Source organism: Apiotrichum porosum (assembly GCF_003942205.1).
Source record: "Apiotrichum porosum strain DSM 27194 chromosome Unknown scaffold_4, whole genome shotgun sequence".
Classification (NCBI taxonomy): domain Eukaryota; kingdom Fungi; phylum Basidiomycota; class Tremellomycetes; order Trichosporonales; family Trichosporonaceae; genus Apiotrichum; species Apiotrichum porosum.
Genome location: NW_021167111.1, coordinates 688,285 through 711,052, shown reverse-complemented (window position 1 = coordinate 711,052; position 22,768 = coordinate 688,285). Strand labels below are relative to the sequence as shown.

The following is a 22,768-nucleotide window of genomic DNA, read 5'->3' as shown; positions in this document are numbered from 1 at the left end:
AGGGCCGCAGAGCCCAGGCGCCAACAAAAAACCGCAACAACAAATTGGCAGTGGCGCAGTGGAGGGGGAGCGTGCTTGTGGCGGCGATGCATCTCGTACATCTCTCATCCCATCTCATCTCGTTCCGCGCGCTTGTTCGTCGTTGACGTGAGGGCACAAGACAAGACATACCAAGCGGTGTGACGAATGGCGGCCGGGAGCCCAAAAATGAAAAATGAATCCAAATGGTTTTGGGTGTGGCGTGAGGCGATGACGGGCGGTGCTGTTCCCGCGGACTGGAGCGGTTGTTTGGTGTCATTGTTGCGGTCTGGTCTGCGGCCTGGGCCATGGTAGCCTGGAATTTGTGCCAAGCGGTAATCAGCAGGTGCTGGCGGATCACATGCAAACATGTATGCACCGTTGTCGACAGACCGCAAAAGCTGGGACGGTTGTTGACTGGTGTACTGGTGTGAGCCACCGACCACTCCACCCAGACCCGCAAACCACATACGTGCCTAGTCTCAACACCAGCCCGCGGCTCATGCTTCATGGGTGGTTCAGTTCATCTCTTGGACCCATGCTCTGGACGATTTATCCAGGACGCGTATCAACCATAATGTCACATGTACAGAGGACCCCAAAGGTCACCCGGCGGCATGCTCAGGAGCGCCAGACGCATGCGTGTCGAGAAGAAGGAAAATGAGGCATGCGCCTTCGTGCTCCACTCTCTCAATCGAGAGGGCTTCCTGGCATCCTGGCACTGTCCTCGCTGCTCGCTGTCCGCAATGTGCGCGCCGTCGCCACCTGTCGGCCGCCGCGCACTGCCACTTTGCCACCCGCGCCATGCCGCTGCACCCGGATTCACTTCACGCTCGGTGGAAGAGGAGAAGGAGCGGCAACAATGACGATGGTCGGAAAAGCCGAAGACGACATTAGTTGCTCGGCATATCCTCTCATCCCCTCACCAGCGTGCGCTCTGGTGGAATCGGGGGCACGGCACGATCCGGGTGTCGGACATGCGCGACATGGATTTCGGGACGTTCGTTTCCTTGATGCGATGGCCACTGGCAACTATATCTCGGCCGCCGTTGACGCTGACGACATCGTGGTTATTTCTCGACCTTTGGATCAGCAAATCGGGAGTTACCAGTTCCTTGGCACCTGCTGCACCTGAACGCTGTGCTGGAACATGATCATTGCACTCGGCCATGTGTCAGTCCAGCTGGCGCCACCGATCAGCATCCGTAACGTCTTGGGGTATGAGATATGATCATTCGAAGCGGTCCAGAAACGCCGTCAGAGTGACGCCGTGGCGAGGGTCAATGACACTCAGGTCAAGGGTTCAGCCTGACAAGTGACGCCGTGATTACAGTGGTGCATCGCACGTCCGTCTCGGTGCTCCCCGCGCCCCGTGTCTGCTCGCCTCGTCCTCGTCTAGTGACAGCACTGATTACCTCCTCTTACCGCCGCGCTTGTTCTGCGCGCCCCTCGCAGGAGCAGGAGCGGCTTTCACGGCCGCGGGTGTCGACGAGCCGCTGCCGGCCTCGTTGGAGCCAGCGGACGCCAGCTTGCCCGAGAGCCTGTTGTCAGCTACAAACGTGACAAAGGCCCAGCTCACGATCCGCTCCAGTCCATGCTCTTGGCCATGCGCTTACGCTGAGCGTCCATCTCGGCCTTGACCTCGGGGTCGTCCTCCATCGACGCCTGGGGGTCAGCTCTACGCCTGGTATTTGAGCTCACGGTAATCTTGGGCAGGGCGATAGCCATGACGGCCGAAAACAGCATCATCATGACCATGGGCGACTTGAACATGGCAATGAGGTTGACGCCCGGTGGCGGGGTAAAGTAGTCCTCGGGACCGTTGGCGGCCACTTCGAGCGGGTACGAGAGGGAAGGCGAGGTGGTGGGCAGGATGGCGCGGTCCGGGAAGAAGGACTGGACGTGGAGCGCTTCCCCGGCTTCGGCGGGGACAGTCACGACGAGCTGCTGGGTTAGAGACGCGCTGCACGGTTCGGTACCCACCGAGGACATGGCATAGCCTGGCACAATGGGCCGGATGAGGTGCTGGCCGGGAGCAACGTCGAACCTGTCGTTAGTATAGGTCAGGCGCGCGAAGGCAGTACCTACAGCTCAAACGACCCGTCGACGCGGAACAGGGTCGAGCTCGCGCCATAGTCGAGATCCACTCGGCTGTCGATGGGGAGGGCGGTGGAGTCTACTGTCAGCGACGGCCGACCGATGCAAGGCAAACTCACTGAGCACTGGGTTGGGCACCAGGCGACCACGCAGGTCGGCACCGAGAGCTGGGAGCGCACTGGAGTTAGGTTACAATACGGGCAGAAAACCTACGCGAGGAGGAGGAGAGCGGCGGCGTGCATGGTGCTGCCGATGACGATGTTGGTGAGCTCGAGAGGAACGACGACGAGCCGAGATCGTGTAACCTCCAACTCGCCCACGAGGGTCCATCCAGGCACGGTAATGCGCGCCCCGGTGCCGATTATAACAGTGGTTTCAAATGTATTTGTAATGGGAGGGGCTATGACATTAGAAATGACATCAATCCCACTCTCCTCTCTCCCCTGTGTTGTTCTTGGACACTACACTTTCCACCTGCCCACAACTTTGAACAACCACCGACCCACAGTCACAGCGACCAGCAGGCGCCATGGCGGAGAACATTCTCGGCCTGCTGCTCGTGACGTCGTCGGCACAAGACCGATATGTCTTTCGGTATCCGCCTGACCCGACGTCGCCAGAGGTGCGGCTGTCGCAGCCCGTCTACTCGCGCGCAACATACACTGCCAAGGACACGACCGTGGATACGCGCCCGACGCACCGCCTCTTCCCGCGTGGGATGCACGCAGACGGAAGCCGTACATCGGGGTCTCGTGGCGGCGGCGGGCTCACCGTCCCTCCATACAGCAGTGCGGCGTCCAGTCGCCCGGGGCTGCGGTCTACTCGACACCTCGAGGGATCCGATAACTCGTCCGCCGCGATGCCGGCGTCAGGCAGCAGCCTCCACTCGCACCTCACTCAGGTGGGGTCCAGTGGCAACTCGGGTACCGACGACAGCAGCTCTGACGACTCGGACGAGGATGACCGTATCTTCGAGGGTGGGGGCGGATACGTCCCCCGCCGATACAGCAGCGAGGCCGAGTCGATCCGGCCCAACGCGCCGCGAGGCCTGTCTGAGATTCTGGAAGGGCCGCGGCGGTCGAGCCTCGTCGAGAGCGAGGCGACCCAACGGCCCGGAGGCGCCAAGAAGGGGAAAGAGAACGGCGCCTTTATCGAGGCCCAGTACAACTATGCGCTCGGCTACAGCCTCGACTTTCTCGCCGACCTGCTCACACCGCCGCGTGCGGCTTGTAACCGCAAGTTTGAGGTGTCGGTCGACGAGCTCGTGTTCATCGGCCACCCCGTGTCCTGCAACCCTGATGGACGATGGGCGTACCCCGCCGAAGAGAGTAGCGACGAGGAAGACGAGCCGCGACGAGTGTCCCGTGGTCGAAGGATGAACGATACGCCTGGGCCGCGCGATGCGTCCCTCCGCACAGTGGCCGAGGCGCCCGAGAGCCCCGTCTCGAGCCGTCTTCTGAGTGACTCCAACCACTCGTTGTTCCGGGCCATGTCACGCAACTCTGTCGCCGCCAGCATGTCGGCTAGTGGAACAGAGGGCAGTGGTACTGAGACACCCTCTCGGCCCAATGGCAAGAAGCTCGAGGACGACAAACCCGTGCTCCAAATGTTCCACTTGGCGCTCATTCTCGACAAGCCTGACCCGCAACCCGACAGCGACGTCACACCCAACGACACATACAAGACCGTCTACCAGGAGATTGCGTTCAAGTGGACCGCGGCGGCGTTTGCCCTGCAGGTGCGCGACAACTGGATCGCGACCCAGGCAAGACAGATTACGCGCATTCGGGAAAAGGCCATCTCAGAGGGTGTCTCGGTTGTCGACTGCCTGCGAATGTGCATTGAAAAGACCGAGCTGGGAGCCAGCCTCCATGAGCTGTTCAGCGCACTGCACAAGGTCAAGAGCAAGCCGCTCAACACGCTGTTCTCGCACCTGGCCACGACCGTCAACGTCAACGTCAGCAACATTCCCATCTCAATCGCCATCCCGCCGCGCGAAAAGGACGACGAGGCCGCGTTACTGGCGAATGGTGACCTCGACAGCTCGGAGAGTGACGGCGAAGTGGACGACGCATGGAGCCTCACTGGCGCGGACGGTGCGCTCGTTGCACGCAAGCAGCCGCACTTGAATGTCGAGCCATGGCAGGCCCTCTTGGTCCTGAATGAACACGAAGCAGACATCCACAGTGCCGCTCTCCGTGATGGGTTCCGGCGTGACTCCAAGTCGCAGAGGGCCGAGGACGAGCTCATGGGGGCGCTCGTGCGCGCCGCTGATGTGACCAGGCCGTTGCATGAGCTTGCGCACCAGTTGCGTTACGACCTCGAGGGTATTGTCATCCCACTCGCGAGGGAGCTTGTGCAGAGCAAGAGGGCCATCCTGGTCGACGTCGTCAACATCCGTCTCCGGACCATTCTCATCCCCGCCAACGTCTCACAGCACCTGCGCTCGCTGGACCAGCACACGAACCTGTGGCGGATGGCGTTCCCAAGTCTCGGCGACCTGCGCGCGTTCATCTCGATGGTCTCGTTTGCGCCCGTCCCCTTCCGTGACCTCCTCCCACCCGAGGCCCAGGCCGACCCGCCAAAACGCGACCTGTACATCCGTGCCATCACCTGGCTCCTGCGAAACGACCTGGTACTCCAGTCCCACGTTCGCGCGCGCGTCATCGTCTCGCCAGCAGTCAAGGAGACGGCATGGCGGCGTCTGTGGCACAGGCGTAGGAACAAGTGGCTCCGCGAGCGCAAGGCGTCCATGACATCTACGCGCTCCAGCCTGTCCCGTCCGAGCTTTACGTCTCCGGGCACAGACGCGTCCCCCAAGTCGGACCTCATCACTCCTCGCGCGGTTGTCGTGGAGCAATCCAACCCGATGGACGGGTTCGCCACGCGTGTTCCCCGTCCCTCCCCCCCAGGGGTGAGCACGGTGCTGAAACGCGAAGCCGCCCGGACGGCCACCTCGGTCTCCAACCCGCTCGAACTCCGGGAGACGACCACGTTCACCAGCTACCTCGACTATGACAGTGACTTGGAGATGGACTCGGACGTGGAGGGCGACGAGGCGCCCGCGGGCGAGGCCGAAAATGCCTTTGCCCAGTTTTCGGTCGACGAGACCGAGCCCTCGATTGTGCCGAGTTTTTCGTCCAGCTTCATTTTCCTCCCTGCGCACGCGCAAAAGGACGAGGCAAGGTGGCTGAGGGTCATCCGCGAGCACACGACGGACCAGGTGATGCGGTCTCGGTTTGATCTGTGAGTTGTCCAAGGTGTTTGCGAAACTGACATTCAGGTGTGTGCAATACTTCGACGGCGTGACGACGTTTGAGGAGATCATGTACCGTACCAGTCTGAGCAGGCGCGAACTGGACCGCATCGCACTTGTCTTCCGTGACGATGTAAGCTTATCGCAGTGTGCTCAAGCTAACAACGCAGATTATGATCACCATCCACCCATGATACCGCAGTGTTTTTTGGCGTATTCCTTTTGTAAAAACCTAGTAGAATTCGGTGGGCATCATGAAGTGCATGACCCGTTCTAGATAGCCGACCAAGCCCCGTCCACTGACAGACTCGCGCCGGTGGTCGTATCCGCCGCGTCGGAACACAAGAACACGGCCAGCGCGCCGAGCTTCTCGGGAGTGGTAAACTTGCGCATGGGCTGCTTCTCCCCCAGCATTGCGTCCGTCTCCTCCTCGAACGTGGTCCCATTCTTGTCCGCCCGCGCCTGGATCTGCTGCTTGACCAAAGGGGTGAGCACCCAGCCGGGACATATAGCGTTGACCGTGATCCCCTCGTTGGCCGTTTCCACCGCCATGACTTTTGTCATGCCCACCACGCCGTGCTTGGCCGTGACGTACGCGACCTTGTTTGCGGACGCGACGAGCCCGTGCACCGACGCAATGTTGACGATGCGCCCCCACCCGCCGGCCTTCATGTGCGGGATCGCAGCCTTGGACGCGTGGAACACCGAGCTCATGTTGATCGCAATGATCGCGTCCCACTTGTCCTCGGGAAACTCGTCCGTCGGCGCCGTGAACTGGATACCGGCATTGTTGACCAGGACGTCGACGGATCCAAAGGCTGCGACAGCGTCCGCGACCATTTGGCGGATCTCGGCGGGCTGGCTCATGTCCGCGGCCGAGTGGGCGGTCTGGACATTGTACGTGGACGCGAGGGTCGCCTGGAGGGTCGCAATGGCCGTGGGGTCGCCAAAGCCGTTGAGCATGACGTTGTACCCCGCCGCGGCGAGGGCGGTCGCGATGCCCTCGCCGATACCGCTGGTCGAGCCTGTGACGATTGCTGAGCGTGTCATGGTGGTTGGTGAAATGGTCGAGTTGGACAGTTGGGCTATTTCGGTGACGTAGAGGCCGAAAGTGAGATGAGACGGCTATGTCCGGCCCGAGAGCCGAATGCCGCAGGTGCGTGTGGCGAGTGAGTACCATCGGTGCTCGCGACGTGCACGCTCTGTGCATCTTTCTCAGCATGCTATAGGCAGCGTGAGTGACTGGGGACCTTGCACCATTCTGTCAACGTCAGTGATCATGCTCCTTCCGGTTTCATCCCTTCGGCTTCATCACCAAAACCTCCACTCCTGGAGGGTTCCTAACATTCTCGATGCTGATGGAAACACAGTGCTGCTGATGGCGGCCTGATGGCCGTGACTCTGCGTTCTTCCAGGTCGGTCAGCACGGACGCATCCAAGGGGTCAAGTGATGCCTACCACAGACCGCAGGTATGTTTTCCTGATATCACCTGGGCCTGTCGTTGATGAGTGGGGGGCAAAAATCAGTGAAAAATCACCGAAAATACGTTGTGCTTTTGATGGCACTGAAACGCCATCAGTGGCCACGATGAACCACCGACAGGCTCAGCCTTTGGAGGATGCCATCACTGATGGAAGGGATATCCACCTGGTGTGGCCTACTTTGTGAACTCGGGCCATGAAACGCGCCGCATACAATGACACTGATCCCCCGTTAATGGCAGCCGTGAAACGCCACAGTTGAGACTGCTTTGGAGTTGAGCACACTCATCAGACAGCGCAACACAGCACAACAGTTAAAAGTACCTCAACATCCAAAAGGATACGATCCAATCGCTCACCTCTCGATCTGCAACATGGCCCTCAGCCCCGACAGAGTCGTAGCACGTTGCTGTGCGGTAAAGAGCTGCCGGGTCGTACCGAGGTACACCTGCCATGGGTGCCCGCACACCTACTGCTCCACGCATTTTGGAAGTAAAAAAGCTCACCCCTGCAAGGCTGTCCCAGTGAGTTCCATAGTGACCTGAATGTGTGTCTTGCTTGCTGACAATGTAGCCCAACGACTTTTCCAATGCTTTCGACTACCGCAGGCTTGCCGATGTAAGTTTGTCCATCGAGGCAGCCGTTGTACCGAGCATGGTTTGAACTAACTATCCGCAGCGCATCATGCTCGTCTCCTACCTGTATGCAACCCCCATGAGGTCACGATTGGACGAGATCCGCCCTGGTGTGGGATATCGCTTCGAGGCGCCGACTGCAGACATGCTCATTAAGGGATACGAGGCCAACAAGGCGCTCGAGGGTGGTCTCAACATCCACATTCCCATCACGTTTGACGACGGCGTCAAGTGGCTCGTCCGGGCACGCAAGTTGAACCCAGAAGTGGACAAGACGTTCCAGCAACTGGGTCTCGCCAACGAGCTACACACCATCAGCCTCCTCCGGGCCATTGCCCCAGAGTTTATCCCCAATGCGTGGGCCTCCACGCAGCATCCTTGTGAGTGTCGATTGGCGAAGCGGCCACCAGTCCCAAACGCTAACAACATACCCAGCTCTGTACCACATTCCGCACATGTTCGTCGAGTGTGCTGCTGGCAAGTCGTACAAGTCGTACTTTGAGTTTATCCACGAGCACGACCCCGTCGCATACTTCCATCTGCTCGAGCACCGGCACGACGCGGTGGTGGGGGACAAGGCCGTCCAGCCGTTCCTGGTCACGGTCCGTGACTTTGCCCAGTTTATGATCAAGATCTTGTCCATAAAGTTTCGCGGCGTGGGCAGTCTGTGGCCCAATGTGTATAGCACTGCTCCCATCGGACGGAGGAACCCGGGCCATGTCGGCAAGCTGGTCTCGCTCGCGTACTCGGAGGTGACGGGCCCGTACGTGACCAGCAGGGACTTTTACCTCGAAGTCATCAACGAACGCATCGACAGTGTCTTGAAGGGCCACGACCGCCAGTACGGTAAAAACTACAGGGAGGGCGAGTGGGACGATTTCTACTTTCTCGCCCTGCTCGAGGTACACCGCCTCGTCTCGGAATGCGACGAGATGAGGCTCGCCAGCGGCCCCACGTACCTCCGTCACGGTGACGAAAAGTTTGACATCATGTTCCTGCGTCCCGACGGACACCTCGCCGCCATTATCGACTGGGAGTTTGCCTACACGGCCCACTTGCCCGAAGCCATTGCGTGGGAGGTGTTCATCAACTTTGACGACTTTCAACTTGGCAAGAATGCCCTGCACCCCATGGAGCTCGCTCTTATCGAAGAGTATGAGCGCCTCGGTCGGTCCGACCTCGCCGAGGCCTTCAAGGGCTGCCGCAAGTATCAACGGCTCCGGTACCTCCTCCACAACCCGTTCTGCTACTGGTCCACGGCAGCCGAGATGTGGGCGTTGCGCGACGCGTTTCAGCCTGGTTCAGCTGGGTCAGAGCCGCCAGAGACAAACGAAAAGTGGCTGTGGGAGGCGACGGACCGGTACTTTCTGGATCCCCGGTGGCTGCACTACCTGACGGTGTGGCCTACCCACGGCGACGGCCGTCGGTTTGATACATCACGCACTTGGAGCGAGCTCGCTATGCCCCCCTCGTACGCTGTTCCTCTCAGCTCCAACGGTGACGGCGAAGAGGACGCAGACCTCGACCATGCAAGGACCCAGCGGGCGTCGTGGGACGCTCAGGTGGCCGAGGCAGAGGCCACCCCCTTCACCCTTATAGTGCCGACTGTGGCACCCGTCTCCCCTCCTCCAGCCCAGCCCGAGGCGACCACCAGCAGTATGCCCAGTGGTATTCCCGTCCCCACCAGGCCCATTCGGCCACTCAAGGCTGTGGCTCGCGACCCCAAGGCCAAGGGCCCAGTGGCTGCCGTGGGACTCGCCGCTGTTCCGCTCCTCACCCCCGCGGCGTCACGCAGGCCGCTTGTGGCTGGCGCGGGAACCAACCCCCTCGCCGATATCACTGCGCACGCCGTGAACAGTTCGGCGACCCAGCAGACCAACACTGGCAAACCGGCCTTCATCCCCGGCACTGTTCCTCACGTCGGGGCCAGCGGCGTGCGCAGGCAGCCCGAGCCGTCCCCGCCGCCCGTCCACGCGTCGCCCAGACAGAACAGCAGCGACGAGGACGCCAGCACCTCGTCGTCGTTCAGCGACGGCCAGCTGGCCATCAACCTCGCCCGCGAGCGTGCCGAGCGGGCGGTCGCGCAGGCATCCCGCCATCGCGACGAGCCGCCACGAACCCTCTCGCTCGGATCGGAGTTTGACATCAACAAACACGTCCTGGGCCTCGGGTCGCTGGGCGACTCCCCGCTGCTCAACGTCAACCGCCGCGGCGGCGCGCGTCCGGACCGCACCCCATATCCCGGCTACGCAACGTTTGACAGCCCCGAGGCGGCGGACGGCGACGTGGACGTGGACGTGGACGTGGACGTGGACGAGGCGCCGACGACGCCGACGCGCGTCAACGGCCTGGGGCTGGACCTCGGCACCCCGCGCCAGAGCCCGTGGAAGGGCGCCAACATCCTCGTGCCTCCCGCGGGGGCAGCGACGGGGATGGGAACGGCGACGGCGACGGCGACGGCGACGCGCGGACAGCGTAACCTCTCGACGTGCGTGTACGCGCCCACGACGGCGCAGTACGACCCGCTCGAGGGACATGGCGAGCCGTCCTCGTTCAACCCCGGCATTGACAGCGCGCGCATCACCGAGCTTGCCGACGACGCCGTGGGCGACGCCACCGCCGGCGTGTTCACGGCCCAGGTCGCCGTCCACGCTCCGGTGCGCTACCTGCCCCTGCCGGCCGACGAGGCGAATGGAGAGGCCAACGCGGGTGTCTGGTGGAACGCGCGCGGGGACAACCTTCCTCGCTCGCTTCCGTCCGAGGTGTCTCTTGAGGTGGCGGAGCGCGACGCGGGGCCACTCAGCCTGCTGCCCGCCACGCCGACGCCGACGTCTAGCGCCCTCGAGGCGCCTGCCTCCATCCTCAAGACGAATGGCATGGTCCCCACCGCCACGCGGGTCGACGAGACCAAGGCCAGGCGCAGGAGCTGGCCTGACGTGTTCCAGCCGCCGGCCCCGGCCTCCACGGTCAGGCCAACGGTCAAGGCCACGCTCAAGGACAAGAAGCCGCCCCGCCGGTCGCTCATGGACCGGCTCAAGGCGCCGTTCAGGCCCAAGAACATCCACGAGGTGCGCGTCGAGGTGCAGGGGTTCTCTGCGCGGACGCAGGCGCGGACCTGGACCCAGGCTCCTGTCGCCCCCATGCCCAAGTGCGATGTCGAGCTCAAGGTAGGTGCCGAGAGTCAGGGCCCGGCCCATCCCAAGGTCGATGTCGGGCTCGAGTCTCAGCCGGAACCGGAGACCACGACCAGCGACCGCAAAAACGTCACGACTGTCATGTTGCGCCTCTTCTTCTTCTTGACCATCTTCGTCGAGGTCAAGCGGTGAGACAACAGCAAATGGACAGTACCTTTCCCGTATTCTCCCTGTTACCTTTCCTGTATTCTCCCTGTTTCCAATAGACCAAAACCCCCAACAACAAATATCAGTAACGAAAAACGTCCTCCACGTTAGTAAACGAAATGTAAGACCGAATGACATGAAAAACAACGAAGTCGTGGTTTGAAGCGCGCCGGTGTCGCGGGGGCGACCCGAGATGCATAATGAGTCCAGCTCTTGACCCAGGGGGTACAGTGGACGTGTCGATGGCGGAATGCGATTATAGGAAGGAATGCTGGTTGTTTCTTTACTGCTGTCCTCCCGGCGCCGGGGTCATCCCGCGCGGGGTGGACACGAGCGTGCCCCCGATCGGCATGGGCAGTGGCAAGAGCTTGTCGCCGGGGGCGACCGACGTCGAGCGGGAACTTGCCGGTGTGGTGGCCGACGACGCGGTGGCCGAGGATGGCATGGGCGCAATCTCAGTCTTGAGCACGCGCGACGCCTTCTTCTTGGGGTTGGGCGCGTTCTGGTTCTCGCTCATGTAGAAGCGGCGCAGCATCATGATGGCCTCTTCGCGGTAGAAGCCGCCGACGGCCTCGAAGGGGGCGTGTGTGTCGAGCATGTCGCTGGGGAGACGTGTGAGCGTTTGGGTCTGGCGCAAGCGCAAGATATCAAGCGAGGGGAGTTGATCCGCAAATGCAATGCAGCTCCCGTTCCAGCGCCGACTCACCTCGTGCTGACGTCCAAGACACTTCCACAACCGCCAAACCGGTCGTTTCCGCACCCATACACCACGCGCCCGATTCCCACCTGTCGCAGCGCACTGGCACACATCACACATGGCTCCACAGTGACGTAGAGGGTAATGGCGGACAGGGGCGGGGGGTTGAAGGGAAGGAGGTGGTCGATGGCTTCGAGCTCGGCGTGCAGGGTTGCCTGGGGCGTGTTAGCAGCGAGCTCTGGTCATGACTTGGAAATAGAGAGCTCTTCGGGTGAGAAGCAAGGTACGGTACATGGCTACAGCTGTTTGCGGACTGCGAGTCTTTGTAGCTGTGCCAGCACGACCCAAGGCAACGATCATAGCAGGCTGGCTCGCACTCACATTCCTCCACTCGTTTGTCCTGTTGCGCGCACGCGCAATCGCCTGTCCGTCGCGCACAAACACGCAGCCGACGGGCACCTCTTCGTTATCCAGAGCCTCTTGCGCCTGTGTTCAGAGCAGCACGTAAGTTGATGGCGGGTGGTGGGATAGGGGGGTGATATCGAGGATCGAGTTGGGGATCGGTAGCGCAAGATGAGGGACGCAGTCGGATGAGGTCACGGCCATATGGTCAGTCGCGGTCACGGAACGGAAGGACGACAGTCAGCATTATCCTTGCTCGGCACACCACCACTAGACTCACCATCGCGAGCGCCTCGGCCATCCACTTGCGGTCCTCCTCGTTCTGCTCCTCGACGGGGACGTAGATCTGGTAATGTTGTCAGCTAACCCAGCTCCTATCCGTCTAGCTTACCGCCTTGTTCATGGTTGCTTCTGATCTCGCTCTGTGGTTGTCCCTCTTTTGCCGTCTTTTGTAAAAAAAGCGTTACAATCTGAAAGGTGGAGGTGTTGACAGTAGTTGTTAATCCAATTCTGAATCCAACCTAACCCGAATCATTGAGCAACTTCAGGAGAAAATCTCGGACTCATTTTGGACGTGGTGGAGGTTGTCCACTTTGGCAAGTTGTGCTGTCACCACCTTCGTGGTGATTGTAGCCCGACCGCCGTGCGCTCACTGCTCAAACGTGCTACACGCCACCCTCTTCCGCAACCAGAGCTTGCACTAATACACATTCGATGCATCCATGCACAGAAAACGCCTCGTCTGTTTCCTAACACACTGCAAGCTGGAACCTCCGTTGGGTCGGCGGCTGCTGGGCAGGGACAGCCAGCTCTGGCGCGCTGTGGTCCATTTTGGGGGGTATCTACTCGACCACACGCAGCTCGCGCGTACGGTTCTGGGCGTACAGGTCCTTGTACTTGTCCCAGATACGCACCAGCTCGGTGATGTATTGCTGGTGCACCTCCTGGACCATTTCCTGGGTGGGTTCGCGGCACTGCTCGGTGGCAATGGGCCTGCCGACTGGGGAGGTGTTAGAAGCGAGGTACCCACAACTCCGCATTGAAGCTTATACTCACTGACGGCAACGATGGGGTGGCGGAAGGGCTGCGGGTTAGTACGATTGTGAATGGAACGCCTCTCTGATAACCCACCAAAAGACCGTAGTTGTAGTTGAAGATGCTGTACAGGTCAGCCTGACACGCGCCACTTGGCACCTGAACTCACCCTCGGCCATGGAAGAGAGGGAGAGTAAACCCAAACACCTTCTGGAAGCGCTTTTGGAGCTTGTACACAGTCGAGCCCTTCTCGTTGGCACTGGGGGTTAGCTTAAGCTGCCGAGTACGTTAAACCAACAGTTGGTCATAAATCTGTTGGTCAGCTTCAAGTACGCTCAGCAGCATGAGGAAACTCACATCGTTCTCGCCAAACGAGAACACTGGCACGAGGTCGGCACCCTCACGGATGGCCACCTTGATAAACCCAAAGCGCTTCTTGAGGGTCAGGTCGTGGGTGCCCGGGTGGGCAGCGAGGGACTCGGCGGCACCGCCCACGACGATGGTGATGGCACTGCCGGGGCCCTGGGCAAGAATGTTGGTGCACGAGCGACGTGCGACGGAGCCCATTCCCAGCGCCATGAGGAGGTCGCGATAGATCGGGATCTTAAAGTTGGAATCTGGCCAGGTGTTAGTGGAGCGGAAACGACACACCGTGGCGCACTGCACTCACCAAGAGTCAGGAGGTGGGGTTTGATTCCTGGGTAGTACTCTCCAAAGCCCGTCGCTTCAGTAGCAAATGTCGCCAACGCTCCCCTGAACTGTCAGCTGAAACTCACATCCAGGCCACTCACATCCCGATGATGCCGTGCGGGTGGTACCCAAACACGTAGCGCTTGTCGGGAGGCAGCTCTGCCTCCTTGACAATACTGCGACGACGTCAGCAGAGGCCCATGGCCGCTCCTTGCAACTCGTGTTGCAAAGAATATGATTCTGCCGTAGTTGCGCAATGAGCTTACCTGCACGGGTAGTATTCTGCCGGGTTGTCAGCTAAAGCTCGCATCGACCATTTAGCTGGACTCACGAGCAAAGTACTTCCATCCAACAAAGTTGCGCGCCCACTTCCTTGGCCTTCCTCCGTGGAGATAGGCCTTGTCGACCCAGTTGATCCAGATGACGTATGGGATGATGATGGGCCACAGGAATGGAAGAGAGCTGCCGGGGTTGTCTGTCAGCTGCCACTCGGTGTGCACGGGGGCAAGGCAGATCGTGCGGAAGAACGGCCCAAAACAAGGAGGAGAGGCGACTGTGCGGTCCAGAGTCCGGCTACACAATGGGCATTCTGTCGACCGCGCCGGAACGCCAAAGACGCCAGCAGCGCCGTGCCGGTCGCTGGTCGTCTACGAACAGCAGAGAATGTGTTCCACAGCTTCGACGCCTTCCATACCGTGCGCGCCCGTTCCCGTCTTCGCCCCTTCCCCCTCGTAACTCTTTCCGCAGCCGCTAGGAACTCACACAAGGAAGAAGAAGATGATGACGCAGATGGGCATGAGAAGCGCCCAGATGGCGACGGCAGCGGTCTGCCAGCGACGGTGGGGTGGGATGTGGAGAGGCGCAAACCTAGTGACCAATATCAGCTGTGCTACTTCCAGTAGGAAGGGGACGCGGGAGAGTCAGAGGCAACCGCAACCTACTTGATCTGGACGGGCCGTGGGATGCTGATTTCGCTGAGTGGGGGCAGCTTGAGCGCGTCGAGGATGGGGCTCTTGAGCCGCTTCTTGTCCTTTGACTTGGACTTTGTCTTTGTCTTTGTGGTCAACGAGTCTGCCGCCGAGTTGCGCGAGCTGCCAGAGAGGAAGCCGAGCGGTTTGTACTGTGCGTCCGGGGAGTGCAGGGCGTCGAGACGGAGGAGCGAGGGAGCCGGGGAGACGGCGGTGGAGACGTCGGACTGGGCGGGCGAGAGGTCTTCAGAGTAGTCGTCGACGCCTGGCGCGTTGAGGCGAAGACGCAGGCCAGCCGCAGCACCCGCCGAAGAGACGTTGCCGAGTCCCAGACCGCCGCTGTCGGTGGAGTCGAGGTCGACTAGCGTCGAGGCAGCCGGGGAGGTGGATGCCGAAAATGACGCCGAGCTCGAGGGTGGGGAGCTGGACGCGGTCGTTGCGGTCGTCATGGCTACTATAACGCAGCGTTGGGTTTATGTTGCGGAGCACCAAAGACAAGAACTCGCGGGGGCGACAGGAGTGCTACGGTCGAGTCGACGGTGGGAAGGGTGAGGGCGCGCGGGGCACTCAATTGTGCAACGTGCTGTGCGCAAGCTAGTGGGGTGTGTGGCTGTTGGCCAGCGAGATCAGAGCCCGGGGGCGGGGAGGTAGGTAGGCAAGAGGCGGGGTAGATAACGAGTGTGGAGAGGTTGCGAGACGCCGAGGTTTCAGTCGGCGTGAGAGCGTGAGGGAGGAAGCGGTGGTGGTGGTGGTGGTGGTGGTTGCTGTGGGCTGTGGGTGCGTTCGGCAATGTCAAGAACGGCGCGCGGGAGAAGGGCGTGGGTTATCGGGTCTTTGGCGCTTGAGGGCGGGGAATGATGTGCCGTGTGTGGGGAGAGAGATGAGAGCGAGAGAGTCCCCTTTGTGACGAGGGTGCGCTCTGGTGGGTGGTGGTGGTGACGTGCGCGCGATTGAACGTGTGTGCTGTGTATAAAGTGGAGAGAGTGGAAAGCAACGACCGGGCGAGACGGCACAGAGAAACACAGTGTGTGAGAACGGCGGCGGCGGCGGCGTCGAGAGATGATGCGGGCAGAGGCGGCAGGCGCGGCTGCCAGGAACACAACAAACCCACTGTAGATTATCTCGCTCTGTCTCTCTCTCCAAGACGTCACTGCTACTGCACCCGTCTTGCGTCGTCGGCCCGTCCCACGCGCGCAGGCCTGAAGCCGGTCGCACAATTCCCACCCACAGCCGTCTTCCGGGGCCACAACAAAGGGTACAGTCTGCCAGCGAACCCTCTAGCTTCTAGGGCACTACCACCTTTCTCCTGGCTTTTTGTCGTTGCTCTCTCTCTCTCGTCATCGGCTCTTGGCTCTCTCTGCTGGTGCGCAGTACGGGGCCCGACCGCTACAGCCAGGGACCGGCGGTACGCCAAGTGGCCAAGTGGCTGTAGCACAGAAAAGACACTGGTCAATGAACGTGCACACGTCAGTCGCCAACGCTGCTGTCACCGGCCACAACGTTCCCGACAGGGGGGAAAAGGAAAAAAGAGTAGTACGACATGGGTGCTCCGATGTTGCATAATGGCCGTCGTATCGTGGCACCGTAACCACACCAGCTAGGTCGAGCCACAGGTCACAGGCCACAGGCCATAAGGCCATGAGACACGAACTAGACGCCATATAGGCTCTAGGCATGCATGGAGGTGACACCAATCCGCCGCTGCTACCGTCGCGCTCATTTGGCCGTCACTTCAGCGGATCAGCAGCCCAACGGCCAATGGACAGCCGGGCCATGGGCCATTGGTCCCCGTCCACCCCCACCTCAGGTTCCCCCACGCACGCATGGTGGTGATGGCTTACGACACTCTCTCATTGTATCCTGCAGAGGATTGCATGGCCGATATAAACCGATCTCCCCCGTCCGCCGATTAAGTACGACTCCACTACTCTATCCTGTGTATGGTGATACTGATACTGAACTGTGGCTCATTCAACGTCTCTACACTCTCGCGCCCACTCGCTCCCTCTCTCTCCCCTAGCGCTTGGTGTACTTGCGCTCGAGGTAGCGTGCGGGCAGGAACACGATCGCAACACCAACAAACGCAAGCTCAAAGCCGAGGTCACCACTGTACAGTGGCGTCAGCCAAACATAAAGTCCAAAACCAAAAACCAAAAACACGAAAACTTACGCGCCACCAATCTTGCGTGCGATCCAGCCGTTCCACCATACCTGGCTCATGCCGGCGGCGACGAGAGGGATGCCCTGGGGTCGTGGGTCAGCACATGGGTGTACACGGACAGAAGTCAAATGGAGGACGCGAACGGGCCATGCCAAGCAAGCGCCGCCCGCGGTATACCGGTGCCAGGACCGGGCTAAACGAAACCCGGGTTTGCAGAGGCTACAGGACTCCCCGGCGGCCGCTCACGCTGGCTGCCGCGGTAGCCACAAACTGTCTGCGCTTGCCTCTTTCTCTCAGTCACACTCACGACGCAGCATCCGGCAATGAATCCCAGGCCGATAGGCAGCTTGCTGGGCTTGTTGTAAATGTCCACCGCGTACGTCTTGAGGCTAACGGGGGCACGGAAGACGAGGGGCTCAATGATCGCTGGCGGGAGGTACAGCGCCGACCAGTATCCCAGGACAGCAAGGAAGTTTTCGAGCACGGTGTAAAAGTGGGTCGAGCCGACAATGGCCACGGGCAGGTAGACGCCGGTGACGACGATGGCGAGGAAGTAGCGCGGCACCCTGACGAGGAAGGGGAGGCAGACCTGGGCCGAGAGACCGCACGAGTAGATGGTCGGCGCGACGTTGGCGACGACCGACAGGCAGAACAGGACCATGACAAACTTGGCGGCGCCACCGGCCCCGCTCATCACAAACAGGAGGTTGGGCACGCCAATGTCCGCGGCGGCAGACCAGTGCGGCAGGCTGAAAGCGGCGAGCTGGCATGCGGCGCCAAAGATCTGGATGCAGATGATGGGCACGAGCAGGCCGAGGTAGACGCACAGGAAGAGCGGCACGCGCGGCGTGTTGGACGGCAGAAGGGTGGTCTGGTAAACGTTAGCGATGTACCCTGGTAAACGGTCGTGTGCACGGTCCACAGGCAAAGGCCAAAACAAGCCGCCGCCAGCTTCAGGAGAGCTGGGGTGCGTCTTCCTCGAGCTTGCACATCACGCGCACAGAGCGCGATGAGCTGCGCCTCGCCTGAAGCATCGCGCCCGGGTCCGACTTTGTCTTGACAGCCGTGCCACGCCCGTTTGTTCCTGTACTCACAAAATCCGACGCAATGGCCGAGTACGACACGGTGAATCCGATCTGGCTGGCCGCGTAGCCCAGCACGCCCGACGCAGTGACTGCCGTGGCAGCCGTGGCGGTCTCGCTGACAGCGAGGTGCAGCTTGTCGCCCGTAACGCCCACAAGGACAATGTAGAGCATGAAGACAACCGGGAGGGAGGTGAGGGAGAGAATGTGGAGGGCGCGGAGACCGATGAACGAGAGCTGAGGGAGAAAAAAGTCAGCGCCACCAAGCCTGTTGTTGTAGTAGTCGTCCACTGCTTCTACTACTCACGAGCACGCCAATGATGGCCACAACGACAATTCCCACATCCCAGCTCATCGAACTGTCACTGGCGAGCGACAAGCACTGTCCGCCCAGGATGGTCATGAGCGACAGGAATCCAATGAGCGTCACGCAGTTGGCAAAGCCAATGACCATGGCGGGGAAGTATCCCAGCACGTAGCGCGCCTGGACCATCTGGCGCATTCCCGTGCGTGGGCCGTTGGTAGCCAGGTATGCGGGCGGGAGACACATGACGGCGTTGAACACGACGATGACCCACACCGAGGTCTTGAAGTCGAGGCCGAAGAGGGACGGGCCGAGCATGCCTTCGGAGAACTGCGCGGCTTGTCAGCATGGCAATCTCGTCGAGGGGCATGGCCGCTGCTGCCCATTCGTCTCCAAGCAGCAGTGATAAGCCTCAGGCGCGCCTCACGGTAAGAATGTTGGTGTTGAGCGCCGCCCAGAACGTCAGCTGCGGAAAGTAGCTCCTCCAGCTCAGCCTCTCGCGCTCCTGTATCTCTGTCAGTGTCATATCTTCCACACCATCCACACGATCCTCCGCACTCACGTCCTCTGGCCGCGGCTGGATACCCCTCTCCTCGACGCCGTGCTCGACGAGAAAGTCGCTGACACGCTCAACGCGTCCCTTGAGTCCGACGGGGTAGACCCTTGTCGTCGTCTCGGACAGGTCGGGCGACTGGGTGGGCACAGCGGCCGGATAGGCCTTTTCGTAATCGGTCGACGCCGTCATGGTATGCGTTGTTTGTCCAGCGCTGTCGGCGGGATCAAGGCAGCAGGTAGGGGCGACGCAGGCCTAGCTGTAGTGTGTAAAGCAGAGCAGGAGTCTGCACTGGCGCACTGGCGAGAATGCACGAGTTTTGGGCAAGTTGAGCGAGAAGAGAAATGGAAATTGTGGGCAAACCACCTTGGTTGGCATTATCTACGGGGCCTGACTGACCACGCCTGAACTTTTCTAGTCGGGACCCGAGATCTGGGCGTTCTGTTGCTCCGCTCCGACTGACTCGAAAGGCGCCGCCCACAACGTGACCCAAAGTGGCCAGTGGCCAACAACAAATAAATGACGGCGGCGGCAGCAGCGAGAGACCCTTTTCCTTGCTCTCTGCTCCCTGGCCAGCCTGGAGCGCTGCAGCCCTTCCGAATCGCCCCCGTCCAGTATTGCGTGCGTGAGGCAAAATGCTATTGCGGGCGCTGTTGCTTGGGTTCCGTTGTTCGGAGTAGCCGACGCTTGCCCGCATATCTCGCGCGTAAAATGAGATTGCGAGGCGAGAGGCGAAGCCTCCACCTGTGACCGCACCATCGTGGGCCATACTGTCATCTGACTCTTTGGACAGGCGTTGGAAAAGAAACAGAAGGAGGAAATGGGCAGCGGGGCTGAGGGGCGGCAATGTAGATGCCTGGGTCGTGGGTATCGGGACGCCATAACAAACGGGCAGGCAGATCGCCAACATGCGGTGACCAGTGGCCGTTGACGGCCAGCTGTGTACAGAGCTTGGCAGCTGGCCGGGAGAGGCCAGGATACGACCGCTCGTCCTTGGAACCCTTCTGTACTTCTGTGCTGGTCTTGGCAAATTCCACGGTCAGAACCGATACATCTTCCGTGGCACCGGAACTCTGGCCTTCTTGGAAATAGATCTCCACACGCTCACTCCACTATCGCTCGGCAAACACATCGTCTCGAGCGAGCACATTTCGTCACACCTCCCCTCCTTTTCCTCCGCCCGCCCTCGTCTCTCCCCGTCCGTCCTGCGTATATGTACATGCATCGCAAAACTAACCTTCTTCTAAGCATTCGCGCCCAGGTCCCCGAGGGCAGTGACGAATGCGCTGGGGTTGAGAATCTCGGTACTGCCATATGTGATCTTTTTGCCGCCGCCGCCGCCCTCGCGCTGGCTCCTCGAAGCCCATTCCTGGAGGTTTGAGTACTCGACGTAACCGCCGCCGCCTACGACGAACACCACACTCTCCTGGTACTGCGTGCGGCCGCGGGTGGACGTGTTGGTGGTGTTGCGGCTGCGGGTCGCGCGCGGGTCAAAGAGCAAGTAGTCGTCCGTGTCTTGCAGCGCCTGCGTGGCGGCCGTCGACGGCTCCATGAGGGCCTCGACGAGGCGCGTGATGGTGAGCTCCTTCTTGGCAGGGAGGAAGTTCTTGACGCCCGAGATGATGTTGTCAAAGCCCACACTGGTGATACCGCCTTCGCGCAAGCGGTCCGTGATCTGACATGTCAGTTAAAGAGCACTAAACTCGGAATCCTTCCACTCACGCGGTTGCCAAGAGCGCTAAAGCCCTTGGTCCACTCGCCACCGGGGCCAGTGTTGGTCTGGGCGGCCACAGTCGGCTGCGAGGACATCATCGTCATGCGGGTGATTTCCCGGACCTTCTTGACGTATTCCAGGGCGGCAACGTTGGCACCGTGCTCCTTGAGCAGGTTGGTGATCTCGTTCAGGTCCTCCTTGGACATCTGGTAGGCCGAGAGGTAGTAGATGATGGCGAGACGGAGCTGGTCGTCGGCGGTAGGGTGCGCAATCACACCAGGCTCGTCGGTCTTGCCGTTCATCGCGTCCAGGATGAGCGCCTTGGTCTGCTTCGAGGCACTCTCCTCGAGCTGGAACAGGTTGTCCAGACTGCGCTCCTTGATGGCCTGGAGGAGGGCAGTGGCAATGTTCATGTGCGTGTCGAGGGTGTGCTTGCGCGCAGTGAGCTCGGGGAGGGCGGTAATGGCCGTCTTGAGGTTGGCGGCGTTGGACGTGAAATCAATCTGGGACACGTCGTTGACGTCACTGACACCCGTCGAGCGTGTAATCTCAGCAGCGTCCGCCTTGTAGCGGTTGAGCTCGGTGTCAATGTCCTCGGCCACCTGGGGGAAGGGGTTGCCGGCGTTCTGGGCCCAGAAAAAGTCTTTGGAATCAATGTCGTAAGACTTCTTCTGCAACCGGCCGTTCTCGGGCGACTCGACGGTGACGCGGTTCAGCTTCATGTCGAGAACGTCGTGCACGAGCGCCTGGTACGTCCACGAGTGTGACAACATCGGGATAAGGTCGACATTGCGATCCAAGATGACAAGAACTGGACGTGTGAGCTGGAACAAACTCAAAGAGGAAGCAACTCACGAGGACGCTGCAAGCTGTCGGCACCAAAGCCAGTGCCTCCTCGTTGCGACGAGGTGGACGAAATGTGGTCGCGGAGCTTGGCGTCCAGCTTGCGGGCAACCATCTCGGCAGCGTTGCCTCGGGGCGCGCGAATAACGGGGACGATGCCTGATTGTCAGCTACGTCACGAGGTGATAGCTCACCCATTGTCACAATAACGCTGAAGAGTCCCTTGGCGATACGCTCCACCTCCTCCTCAATCTCCACCTCGGTCGCCCTGGGGTCGTTCAGGACCACATAGCTGGGCTTTCCATCCACCTCCTTCTCAGGCTTGCTGCCCTTCTTAGACCCAGCGCCGTTGACCTCGCTCTTAACCTCCCGGCGGGGCAGGAGCGAGAAGAGGCTCGGTGAGGGAACCACAAAGTCCAGGAACTGGTCGTGAACCGACTGGATAAGCTGACCAGACTGGCCTGTAGGGTCGTTGGCCAGGATGAGAGATGCCAGCTCCTCGAGGAGATTGCGCGGGAGGGCAGAAGTGAAAGAGAGGTGGTAGGCAGAGTAGAGAGGCGGGTTCAGGTCCTGTCTTGTCAGCTACGAGTTGATACCGTGAAGCTCACCTCTGCAATCCTACGAATGTTTGTCAACGTCGGGGACACAAAGTAGACAGCAGGGACGTCCTGGAGCGCTGGCCTCTGGGTGTGGAGTTGCCTGTACAGTTGTCAGTGACACGGGCGCGAAGTCCAACTTACATGTGCAGCGTCACGCCCTGCTCGCGCAGGTCCTGGACACGCAGACTGGTAGCAAGGATGTCCTTGCTGAGGTCATCGAGGATAAGGACCTTCCATACCAGAGGCTGGGAGCTCTCGTCAAATGTGGTGGAAGGGGTTGCTGGGCGGGGAAAGGGGCCGGTGACAGAGGAGCCAGCGTTGGCTGCTGGCGCCTGGTTGAGGTTGAGGAGGGTGAGGAGGGCGTTTGTCTGCGAGTCGAGAAGTGTAGAGGGGGACATTGTTGCGCAGTGGTGACAAGGTTCTGCGCGACAACGGGAAATGAGAGAAAGGGCGACAGCTGCAGATGCTCTATCGCAGCGTTGGGACAATAGCCGCGCCAGGTGTGCCAGACCGACATCGAGAGAGGTGTGCGCGTCAGGCTTGGTGGCGTGGAAGTTGGAGATCTCGCACGTGACTTTTGCATGGCTATCGCGTGGCCGTCACGTGGTCTATTCCCTGACTCGACCAGTGTGGGCCGCGGGGGGAGGATTTCTTCCCTCGTCGTTCAACAACTGAAGTTGATCTGGCTCCTCAGCACTCGCATCGTCATCGCCGCCGTCCTCCTCAACGCTCTCATCCAGCGGGCGGCTAGACTCCTGGCGCATCAACAGCGACAACCACACACTGAAAAAAGGGAGTCGGTCAGCAGCCTGCACCACCCATCCACTGGAACACATCCTCTCGCCTCTCTTCCCCGTCCCCCTCCTCCACAAGGTATCCCTCCAGCCGTTG

General features: G+C 60.6%; 8 protein-coding genes across 8 annotated transcripts; 2 read left to right on the top strand and 6 right to left on the bottom strand.

Moving 5' to 3' along the window:
• Positions 1–1,429: 1,429 nt before the first annotated feature.
• On the bottom strand, positions 1,430–2,357 carry EHS24_007009 (uncharacterized protein; the record flags this gene model as incomplete). The annotated part of the gene is made up of 7 exons (XM_028622391.1): positions 1,430–1,559; positions 1,598–1,683; positions 1,720–1,962; positions 2,002–2,065; positions 2,107–2,169; positions 2,235–2,282; positions 2,329–2,357. The coding sequence occupies 7 exons, from the start codon at positions 2,355–2,357 to the stop codon at positions 1,430–1,432; spliced, it is 663 nt and encodes a 220-aa protein (XP_028477283.1).
• Positions 2,358–2,644: 287 nt separating this feature from the next.
• Positions 2,645–5,565, top strand: EHS24_007008 (uncharacterized protein; the record flags this gene model as incomplete). Its single annotated transcript, XM_028622390.1, has 3 exons — positions 2,645–5,361; positions 5,399–5,504; positions 5,542–5,565. The coding sequence occupies 3 exons, from the start codon at positions 2,645–2,647 to the stop codon at positions 5,563–5,565; spliced, it is 2,847 nt and encodes a 948-aa protein (XP_028477282.1).
• A 79-nt stretch (positions 5,566–5,644) lies between these two features.
• On the bottom strand, positions 5,645–6,421 carry EHS24_007007 (uncharacterized protein; the record flags this gene model as incomplete). The annotated part of the gene is made up of 1 exon (XM_028622389.1): positions 5,645–6,421. One exon carries the CDS (start codon positions 6,419–6,421, stop codon positions 5,645–5,647), a length of 777 nt encoding a protein of 258 aa, XP_028477281.1.
• Positions 6,422–7,227: 806 nt separating this feature from the next.
• On the top strand, positions 7,228–10,814 carry EHS24_007006 (uncharacterized protein; the record flags this gene model as incomplete). Its single annotated transcript, XM_028622388.1, has 4 exons — positions 7,228–7,377; positions 7,427–7,471; positions 7,532–7,868; positions 7,924–10,814. The coding sequence occupies 4 exons, from the start codon at positions 7,228–7,230 to the stop codon at positions 10,812–10,814; spliced, it is 3,423 nt and encodes a 1,140-aa protein (XP_028477280.1).
• Positions 10,815–11,112: 298 nt separating this feature from the next.
• TAD2 (tRNA(adenine34) deaminase) lies at positions 11,113–12,331 on the bottom strand (the record flags this gene model as incomplete). Its single annotated transcript, XM_028622387.1, has 5 exons — positions 11,113–11,431; positions 11,536–11,741; positions 11,908–12,012; positions 12,209–12,274; positions 12,320–12,331. 5 exons carry the CDS (start codon positions 12,329–12,331, stop codon positions 11,113–11,115), a joined length of 708 nt encoding a protein of 235 aa, XP_028477279.1.
• A 439-nt stretch (positions 12,332–12,770) lies between these two features.
• Positions 12,771–15,070, bottom strand: DGA1 (diacylglycerol O-acyltransferase 1; the record flags this gene model as incomplete). Its single annotated transcript, XM_028622386.1, has 12 exons — positions 12,771–12,928; positions 12,985–13,012; positions 13,060–13,087; positions 13,133–13,222; positions 13,262–13,275; positions 13,321–13,580; positions 13,634–13,716; positions 13,755–13,829; positions 13,920–13,935; positions 13,985–14,115; positions 14,416–14,520; positions 14,595–15,070. 12 exons carry the CDS (start codon positions 15,068–15,070, stop codon positions 12,771–12,773), a joined length of 1,464 nt encoding a protein of 487 aa, XP_028477278.1.
• A 1,567-nt stretch (positions 15,071–16,637) lies between these two features.
• EHS24_007003 (uncharacterized protein) lies at positions 16,638–18,913 on the bottom strand (the record flags this gene model as incomplete). The annotated part of the gene is made up of 7 exons (XM_028622385.1): positions 16,638–16,728; positions 16,792–16,865; positions 17,090–17,653; positions 17,877–18,101; positions 18,172–18,498; positions 18,596–18,673; positions 18,731–18,913. The coding sequence occupies 7 exons, from the start codon at positions 18,911–18,913 to the stop codon at positions 16,638–16,640; spliced, it is 1,542 nt and encodes a 513-aa protein (XP_028477277.1).
• A 1,051-nt stretch (positions 18,914–19,964) lies between these two features.
• Positions 19,965–22,275, bottom strand: SLY1 (Vesicle trafficking between the ER and Golgi; the record flags this gene model as incomplete). Its single annotated transcript, XM_028622384.1, has 6 exons — positions 19,965–20,396; positions 20,444–21,246; positions 21,291–21,437; positions 21,473–21,848; positions 21,887–21,977; positions 22,019–22,275. 6 exons carry the CDS (start codon positions 22,273–22,275, stop codon positions 19,965–19,967), a joined length of 2,106 nt encoding a protein of 701 aa, XP_028477276.1.
• Positions 22,276–22,768: the final 493 nt, after the last annotated feature.